The sequence below is a fragment of the Panicum virgatum genome, chromosome 2K (assembly GCF_016808335.1).
Source record: "Panicum virgatum strain AP13 chromosome 2K, P.virgatum_v5, whole genome shotgun sequence".
Lineage (NCBI taxonomy): Eukaryota > Viridiplantae > Streptophyta > Magnoliopsida > Poales > Poaceae > Panicum > Panicum virgatum.
The window spans coordinates 50263459-50272466 of NC_053137.1; the positions used below are offsets into that span (position 1 = coordinate 50263459).

The following is a 9008-nucleotide window of genomic DNA, read 5'->3' on the forward strand; positions in this document are numbered from 1 at the left end:
ACGATAATATACTGGTCTAATTGTACTAAAAGAAAATAATATCCATCTAATCCTTGAATGAGCCACATCCCCCATATCGCGTGCGTGGATGGGTGTGTGTGGTGGGGAGGAGGGGGGGGGGGGCAGCAGCAATGGTGGCGGATTGTTGTGGTAATCTACATTGGGATGCCATGGGTTGATTGATGCACTCATGTTGTTTGTCAGCAAAGGGGAGATGCTGGTCATTACCATTTGGGGGGTTTTGTTATAGTTCAATTGTTGATGATGTTACTAGAGTAGCTAAATCGGATGTTCTGAGGAGGCTGATGCTGAACCAGCGAGCATCTTCTAGGTGAAAACATAAAAACCCCTTAAAAATTATAGTTACTGGAATCCAAAAAAATTTAAACGATGTGCATCCATAGTGTATCATTAGATGTACTTTGTATCAAAAGTTGGGATGCAAACCCAATCTAGAAAATTCAAACAAAAATAAAAAAAACTCAAAGTTCATGAGGCACTAGAAAACAAATAAAATTCCTAGAAATTTGTCTTGTAGTGCACTTGCATATAGAATTTATTATATTCTTATGAATTTTTACAAAATGATTTTGCATCTCAACTTTTCCACAGAGTCTAATGATGCACTATGGATGTGCATCATTTGAAATTTTTATAATACTTGCAACTATGATTTTTAAGAGGTTTTCACATTTCCACCAAGAAGTTGGTTTACATCTAATACTTTCTCAGTATGCAGCTGGATAGGTGTTCCAGAGTGTTTGATCGTATAGGATTGTTCAATGATTCCTGTATGGGAATTGTTGTGCAGTAGTGGTTCAACTATTCCCACACTTTATCTAGGACTTTATGACCTCAACTCCAAAAAATTGCATGCCCTTGTTCTATTGTCTCTTGTCGGATCAGAACGTAAAGCTACACAACACCACTTTTTTTTTCTTCCTCTTTCTTGCTCGCCTTTTGGTGGCTCACTGCTGCCATGGATGAAGGATCGGTGGTGGAACAGTGAAGCACAAGCTTAGCATTGATCAGGCATGGGAGGGAGAGGATCCGGCGCGGCCGTGGATGTGGAGCCATCGGGTTCACAGGAGCACATGTGCCCCCGCGAAAACAATGGGGTTTCATCTGATTCCTTCCTTGTGATGGAATCAAACTGCAAAGGCTTGATCCGTGTTATGGCATCGAGGAAGATGATGACAGTAGGGGTGACAGATGGTTCTGGTCCTCTGGCAGTAGAATACTTGATTCTGCCTATCATGGTAAACTAGTTTAGCATGGTCCAACCAGAACCAGCACTCCTCTCGATTACAAATAATAGTTGACGTGTTGATCAATGATGCATCTCTAGGTCTAGTTTTGAGCGATATTTTATATTTAATGTTTATAAAATCCAATAAAATTTGTGTACCAAAATTAAAGTTCTTTCCAAAACGAACATATAGATATGTATTATTTAACTCTTTGCCAGCTCAACGTTGATCGTAATAGTATTGTGTGTGTTTTTACTGAATTGTGAAAATTAAATTTAAACACTCGATGGGGAGATACCACTCACTCAAAAAGCGTGCAGCAGGGTTTAAAAGTTCTGCATTTTTTTTCGCAGATTCCGGATTCCCTTGGTCCCGAACTAAGAAATTTTTATGCAAAATAGAAATATTCATCTGAGTCCGCAGTTAACAACTCGAGATGGGCAGGTGGTGTCCTCCCTGCAACGCTGCACAGACTTCAGTTGCCCTATCTTTCACCCGTTACCTGCTCGCATTTTGTCAAGTTTGTCTGCTCAAACTTGCAGCAACTCTGATCGACATTGGCAACCCAACTCAAATCGAATTAAACCCTGGAGGGATGGACAGCTTACCACTGCACCAATGGCTTCACTATAGTTTAATACGCGTCATCAAGAACTTTTCAGCAGCAGCATTTGGAACTGCACCAATGGCTTCACTGTGTTCGGCAGGTGGCTCCAGCTCCAGCCCAACAGTATTTTTCTCTCACACAACTCCAGCCACCAACTCCAGCTCTAGCCAGACCAACAGTATTTTTTTCAAACACCACTCCAACTCCAGCCTCCAGCTCCAGCCTACCGAACGCAGAGGAAGCTGATAGGCTACGCCCGGATGCTCCACGAGGGCAGATCGCGCGGCACATGTGCACGCCCTCGTGAACGGCGATCTTTTTTTTTCAATTTCTTTTCCTACAGACTGGTATCGATGGAGCCCACAGCCTCCTGTGGCAGCGGAGGGTACACGTGGTCGTGTGGAACTGGATGGGCCTCAGGAATCTGCTTGGGCCTTGGGCTCCCTTGTCAAGCTGCACAACAGTTTTTGTCAAATCAAACAAAATAAAAAGATCCAATTCTAAGAAAAATAAAAAGATCCATTTTTTTCGTTAAATTAGTTACAAATTATTACCATCCCTACAGGAGAAACATAAAAGTGCAACGAAAAAAATTTCCCTTATTGCTACGTACGACTGCTTATTCGTAGATGGATTTATTGTTTTCTTTATAATCGAGATGACGGTTTAGACAACCAGATCCGCATTAAGCTCAGGTATTAATGAGCCCTCTCGCAGCTGAGGGAAGGAGCACTGAAAGAGAACTTAATATCGAGCACTGCGCCGCGGTGGCCATGGCAGCGTTGCTTCGCAAAGGTTCCCCTCCCTCCCCGCATGGGCACGGCCGCGTCGACGACGAGACGAGTGCCCCGGCCACGAGGGCGCTGCGCTTCCGGTAACTTCCGCCGTTATAAATTGCGCCGGGCGCTCACTCCCACATGTTAAACTGCCGCACCCGCACGCCTCCCCAGTCAAACACAGCTCAGCTCAGCTCAGCTAGCGAACTCCTCTTATCGACACAGTCCCCGACGCACGCCCTGATCCCTCTGCTTCGCTTCCTTTCTCCCTCCTCCCGCTCGATCGGATTCACCGTTCACCGTCCGCGCTCTCCAGTCTCCACCCGCCGCGGTCAACCCGATAGCGCCGTGGTCAGGAGGTGGGATTGATTGCAAGTGGGGAGCGCGGGGTGGGTGATGTACGGCTCGCCGGTGCCCAAGGACCTCAACCTGCCAGCAGCCCAGCAGCCGCAGCCGACCACGACCAGGACGCCGCCGCAGATGAGCTCCCCGGGCCTGCTGCGGTACAGGTCGGCGCCGAGCACGCTGCTCGGCGAGGTGATGTGCGGGGATCACGACTTCCCCGGGGCGGCTGCCGGCGCGGCAGGGCACGGCCCGGAGCACGCCGCCGCGGACAACGTCCTCGCCCGGTTTCTTGCCGGGCACCACGCGGAGATCCCCGACTGCAAGCCTCCCCGCCCGGCCGCGGCCGCCCACTTCATGGAGGACGCCGCGTCCGTGGCCGCCTCGCAGCAGCAGCAGCTCATGTACCCGTCGCAGCAGCAGATGGCCGCTATGGAGGGGCTCTACCGCAACGTCAGCTCCGGCGGCGCGGAGCAGGCTGTTGCCGCCGGCGCCAGCGGCGGCGCCGTGCTCCGTCAGAGCAGCTCCCCCGCTGGTTTCCTGAACCATCTGAGCATGGACAACGGTAATTGGTGCTTCTGCCTCCTGCTTCGGCCCCCGCCGTACCTTGTGTTGGTCTCTCCAGAAGTAGTAGCATTCCAATCATGGGCTAGGCGCCTAGCTTTCCGTTTCTGGAACTGACCGTGAGCAATCAATGCGCCGCCGCGGCGCGCAGGGTACGGGAGCATGCTCCGGGCGGGCATGGCCGTCGGCGGGTTCAGGAACGGCGTCGTCGGCGACGCGCGGCTCAAGGGGCAGCTGAGCTTCCCGTCCCGACAGGGGTCGGTGATGTCGCAGATCTCCGAGGTGAGCAGCGAGGAGCTCGACGGCGGCGGCAGCCCCGAGGCGGCCGGCAGCAACGGCGCGGCGCGCGGGTACGGCGGCATCCCGGGGTACCCGATGGGCGGCGGCTCGTCCGGCGCCTGGGCGGACGAGCAGTCGCCGACGTCGTCCGGCGCGAAGCGCCCCCGCGACTCCGGCCCGGCGCCGCAGAACGGGCAGCAGCAGCAGCCGCTGGCGCCGCAGCTCAGCCTGCCCGGCGGCGGCGGCAACGGCGTCGGGAAGCAGCCCTCGGCGGAGATGGCGGCGATCGACAAGTTCCTGCAGTTCCAGGACGCCGTCCCCTGCAAGATCCGCGCCAAGCGCGGGTGCGCCACCCACCCCCGCAGCATCGCCGAGCGGGTGCGTGTGTGCCCTGCGGCATTCCTGGCTGCAACTCTCCGAGCTCTCGCTTGTTTTTTCAGAAAAAAGAAAGCTTGGAAGGAGATTCATGTCGCTGTCGTTGTCAGGTGAGGAGGACGAAGATCAGCGAGCGGATACGGAAGCTGCAGGAGCTCGTGCCCAACATGGAAAAGGTAACCAAACCGAACCCAAAGTTGCCCAAACCCCGAGAAGGATTGATAGAACAGTGAAATGTCACTTCAAGAAAAACAGTGAAATGTCAAGCCTTTTCTTTCCTCCGATCCCCTGGGTGATACAATACAACAGTGCAAGATGAAATGCTTGGTTTTTTTTTTGTTCATGACTGCAGCAAACCAACACTGCCGACATGTTGGATCTGGCCGTGGACTACATCAAGGATCTTCAGAAGAAGGTCAAGGTATATGCCCACATCCGAAAACCGTTCTTTTCTTCACGACACGATTGTTGACAGTAACTTGAATGCACGCCGCACGATTGGGTCACCGGGTCGCCCTGAGCTATCAGGATGCTTCAGTCGAGCAGATTTGCCCTCTGGTTGACGGCAGGGGTAACTTTGATAAGGCTTATCCAACTTTTTTTTAAAAGGCTTATCCAACTGCATCCTCCGAAACAAAGTCAATTCCAGCATTCTTAATTAAGCTTATTATTAAGAGATACTGTAGCTTGAAATTTCGATTTGCTCATGGTGGCCTCTCGTTCGCCCCAGGTGCTGAACGACGGCCGCGCCAGCTGCACCTGCTCCGCCGGCAAGCTGCTGCAGAACCAGTTCGGCAGCTGAAACAGCCGCCACCTCTCACGGCTGGATGCGGCGCGCCACGGCCGCAAGGCCTGGCCGGAGGAGAAGCCTCTGCACCGGCCGCATCCTCTGGTCCTAGTCCTACCGGTGTACTTGCCAGCGTATATGAGGAGGTGAAACCGTAAAAGAAAAAGATACTTGTAGAGATTGGCTGATCTACTCAAAATCAAAGATATTTACTTGAGGGGCAGGAGACTACAAACTAAAAATGGGAAAAATACCATACTTTGGTCGGATTCTTGGTTGAATAACAAGCCTCTCTGTGTGACATATCATGTACTCTATGACCTCTGCTCTGAGAAAGACATCACGGTTTTTGATTTCTTAAGAAAAAATGGTCAGATTGGGTTCAGCAGGAGGCTGCCACCCATTCTCTTCTCTAGCTGGGTGGATATGATGAACGATATATTTTCATTCCACTTCGAAAACAGTCCAGACAAAACTGGGTGGAGATGGAATAGGAATGGAAAGTTTTCCACCAAATCTGTGTATGAACATATTTCTCATAGATCTTGTAGAGGGGATTTCAAACACATTTGGAAAAGTAGACTGCCCTACAAGATTAAGATCTTCACTTGGTTGGTGGAAAACAAGGTTGTCCTGACCAAAGACAATTTGAAAAGGAAGAATTGGCCAGGAGATCCTAGTTGTTGCTTTTGTCCGCAAATTGAAACTGTGGATCATTTGTTCTTCACATGCCCGGTGGCAAGAGTCACTTGGGGTATTGTGTCGATTTGTCTTGGGGCAACCAATATACCCCAAAATACATCACAATACAGACCCTGGATCAAGAGATGGCTTCCTGGTGGTGAGGCGGTTCACCATCTTGGTTTTACTGGCATCTGTTGGGCCTTATGGAAATGTCGAAACAAGGCTTGCTTCGATAATAAACTAATCAAACACTCTTCTGAAATCATTTTTCATGCTTGTGCTTTCATCACTTATTGGGCAGGATTGTACAATTCCGAGCTCCAGGGAAGCCTGATGGTGGGAGTCAAAGCTCTGCTGGCGTGTGCTTACCGGGTGTTGGCGCAACAACCCAGTCACGCCCCGAAGATATTGACGGCCGCGGTCGAAGAGGTGGCAACTGATGACGAGAGCACCGCTTGAAGATTCCAGATGTTGGATCTAACGTTTTTTCTTACTCTTAATCTCCGTTGTATCCGTGTCCGTTTCTGTCGCGTCCTGGGATTCTTGGGGTCAACCTGTATAAGGTGACAACTATCTAGGTCTGAATCAGTCCTAGAGTGTCTGAACGAGGCGTGCTCTTGTGCCCCCCCCTCTCTCCCTCCCTCTCCTGTGTCTGCTGCTTTAACTGTGATACTCTGTATTTCCGTTCTCTGTAATGGAAATGGGGCAGGGCCTCGTCTCGAAAAAAAGTAAAAGAAAAAGATATGGAAATGAGATTAGTCTGTAGCACATGCAAGGCCATTAGCAGGCAGGGCCCCATGAGGACCGCTGGCCCCACGTGTTAGTGATAGCTGCGGGCTCGGTGACTTGGTTGGTTCTTCTTCTAGCTGTAATGGGTGGTGAAATCACCCATCAGAAATGTACAGGCTTCGTCTCGTCTTTATTCGATTGTTCGTCTCCATTACGCTGCACGTACATGCATATGCACGCACCCAACAAGATCCTGCATTGCAACACTGTGTCGCCCAATGCATCTATCCGTTTCCCGTTATGGTTATGCCTGCAGGTATTTAACAGCAACCTACTCAAGTGCTCACCAATTGTTCTCTGCGGCCATCGCCTCTCAGCCGAAAATGAATTTCTCCTGAACCAGAAACATCGCCTTCTGTTCCTTTCTTTACGGCCGAGTTGTTCGCAACCTTTTTTTTTTCCTTTTAGAAATTTTGGTGTGACAAGCAGGAAAAAAAACTATTTCTGGTTTTATAGTACTGAGTCGAATGGACCAGAAATACAGGTTCAGTGAACAGTATAATTGCTGCCGACCCTGCACTCCTGCCTCTACCTTTACTCGTCGCCGTCGCGTCTCCTGCTGCGCAAACCGCATGGCCGTCGCCGCCGCGGAAAAACCGCGGGCGCTTGCGTGGCGGCGCTAACCCCTTCCCACGTCAATCCGCCACCGCCGCCACGTGACCTCGACGGGAGGAGTCTTGGAACGAGTCGAAACGAGACGAAACACGGCGGCGGGCCCTGGCCCCGCGACCTCTCTCGTCGCTTCCGTCCGCCGTCGCTGCCGTGCCGTGGCCCCATCGTCGGGGATCGAACGATTTGAAAAGGGAAAGGCTATGCCGTAACGGTTTCTTCTCTCTGACCGGAGCCGAGGTTGGATTCTGGATGCGCGGCTTCTTCGATTACGTACTTCCCTTGCTAATCATCATCGTACAAAGGGAAAGCAAAGCGAACTAGTATGACATTAGATATCATGGAATTGCTCGCTTTTTTTAATTGGATTTTTATAGGTGCTTTTGGAAAGGATGGTTCGCTTTCAGAGGGGTTGCCCCGGGATAGATACTGCATCTCCGAATTACTCGTACATTTTATACTTTAGTTTTTTATAAATCAAAATTATCCAGTAACTTTAATCTTACATATTTGCATTGAAAACATCAAATAAATACACTATTATAACCAATGGGAATTTAACGAAATTAAAATTGCAGATACTTTTTCTCGAGCTATATACGAGACGTTCGACAAAGCTAAAATAATCAAAGCCAGCAGCCACGATGCGTTGATAACTTGCAATCCGTGCGGCGTGTGTCACTCTGCTGGACTAGTTGGTCCGTGGCACTCTACCCCGCACCTTGTTGCTGGTGCTGCAGCTTAGAGCAAGTTTAATAGATTTCGCCAGCCGCTGGCTGGGACGTGCGCGGGATGGTGGTGGGCTCCGTTGCCAGCTCGTTGCTCAGCCAATGGCAAGACGCGTGGCGTGTCTCCAAACCGGCGTTTTGCTCTCCGCCTGCTTGACTCTCTCTCATCTGCCACACAAACTCCCCGCCGGCTCCCCGCCAACTATTATACCTGCTCTTAGCACGTAGTATAGTTTTTTTTTCTTCTTACAGGCGCAACTGCTCCCGACTCCCGAGTCCATGTACCGTGAGGAAGAGAAGACGAGACGAGACGGAAATGGGGGCGAGCGACAGGGATCATTAGATCCATCAGGGCCTCAGGGAGTCAGGGGTGATGTCCACGTCGCGTCGTCATCAGAAAGACGCTGCCACAGAGCGACGACGGCTTTTCCCCACGCTGCGCTGCCGCCGCCGCCGCCGCCGCACGCCGGCGCCGATCATCGACCGACAGGCCGCCCTTTTTCGCCGCCCCCAAGAGGCAACGGGCGGCTCGGCCGGCGGCCGCATCCCGCAGCCGAGCGCGCGTCGTCGTCCAACGTCAGCCAGCATATCCCGGGCGTCCGGCGCGGCAGGTCAGCGCGGAACCTGCCGGACCAGTCCGGCATCACGTCCGCGCGCCGCGCCGGAGGCAAGCCACCGAGCACGCGTGCTACGACCGGGCGGCCGCATCCCGCAGCCGAGCGCGCGTCGTCGTCCAACGTCAGCCAGCATATCCCGGGCGTCCGGCGCGGCAGGTCAGCGCGGAACCTGCCGGACCAGTCCGGCATCACGTCCGCGCGCCGCGCCGGAGGCAAGCCACCGAGCACGCGTGCTACGACCGGGCAGCGACTCGGCACTGTACCTGTACCGGCCAACCAGACCTCGTAGTCAACCGAGCCCAGCCCACTCCCTTTTGCACTTGGTGTCGTCTCGTGCCGTTCGTACATTCTCCAATTGGGCAGGATCGGCCGCCATGCTCTAACGGTTTCCTTTTCCCTATTAAAAACTTGAGACTCTCGATCGAGGGCTGGAATCTGGACGCGCAGCTTCTTTAGTATTTAATAGTACTCCTTTCTGTAATCATCATCATCGTGCAAAGCAAAGTACAAAGAAAAGGGGAAAAAGGCCACGGATCGTTGATAGCAAAAGACACCATGACAGAAGTAGAAGCTCTCTGTCTCTCATTTTTCTGATCGTTCG

At 51.9% G+C, this 9008-nt stretch overlaps 2 protein-coding genes across 3 annotated transcripts; both read left to right on the forward strand.

Annotated features, from left to right (window-relative positions):
• The first annotated feature begins 2518 nt into the window (after nucleotides 1-2518).
• LOC120683055 (transcription factor bHLH130-like) lies at nucleotides 2519-6269 on the forward strand. Of its 2 annotated transcripts, none has more exons than XM_039965081.1 (5): nucleotides 2519-3540; nucleotides 3691-4196; nucleotides 4304-4369; nucleotides 4546-4614; nucleotides 5966-6269. In XM_039965081.1, the coding sequence occupies exons 1-5, from the start codon at nucleotides 3030-3032 to the stop codon at nucleotides 5996-5998; spliced, it is 1185 nt and encodes a 394-aa protein (XP_039821015.1). In that variant the 5' UTR covers nucleotides 2519-3029; the 3' UTR covers nucleotides 5999-6269. The 2 variants fall into 2 exon arrangements, with proteins under 2 accessions (XP_039821015.1, XP_039821007.1); XM_039965073.1 differs by lacking the exon at nucleotides 5966-6269 and adding an exon at nucleotides 4924-5854 and having other exon boundaries at nucleotides 2531-3540.
• Nucleotides 6270-8069: 1800 nt separating this feature from the next.
• On the forward strand, nucleotides 8070-8696 carry LOC120695404 (serine/arginine repetitive matrix protein 1-like). The gene has a single exon (XM_039978665.1). The coding sequence runs from the start codon at nucleotides 8070-8072 to the stop codon at nucleotides 8694-8696; it is 627 nt and encodes a 208-aa protein (XP_039834599.1).
• The last annotated feature ends 312 nt before the right edge of the window (nucleotides 8697-9008 follow it).

Coding starts and splice junctions, on each gene's coding strand:
- LOC120683055 (XM_039965073.1), top strand. CDS start 3,030: ATGTACGGCTCGCCGGTGCCCAAGGACCTCAACCTGCCAGCAGCCCAG. Junction 4,370..4,545: donor TCGTGCCCAACATGGAAAAG/GTAACCAAACCG, acceptor TCATGACTGCAG/CAAACCAACACTGCCGACAT. Junction 4,615..4,923: donor ATCTTCAGAAGAAGGTCAAG/GTATATGCCCAC, acceptor CGTTCGCCCCAG/GTGCTGAACGACGGCCGCGC.
- LOC120695404 (XM_039978665.1), top strand. CDS start 8,070: ATGTACCGTGAGGAAGAGAAGACGAGACGAGACGGAAATGGGGGCGAG.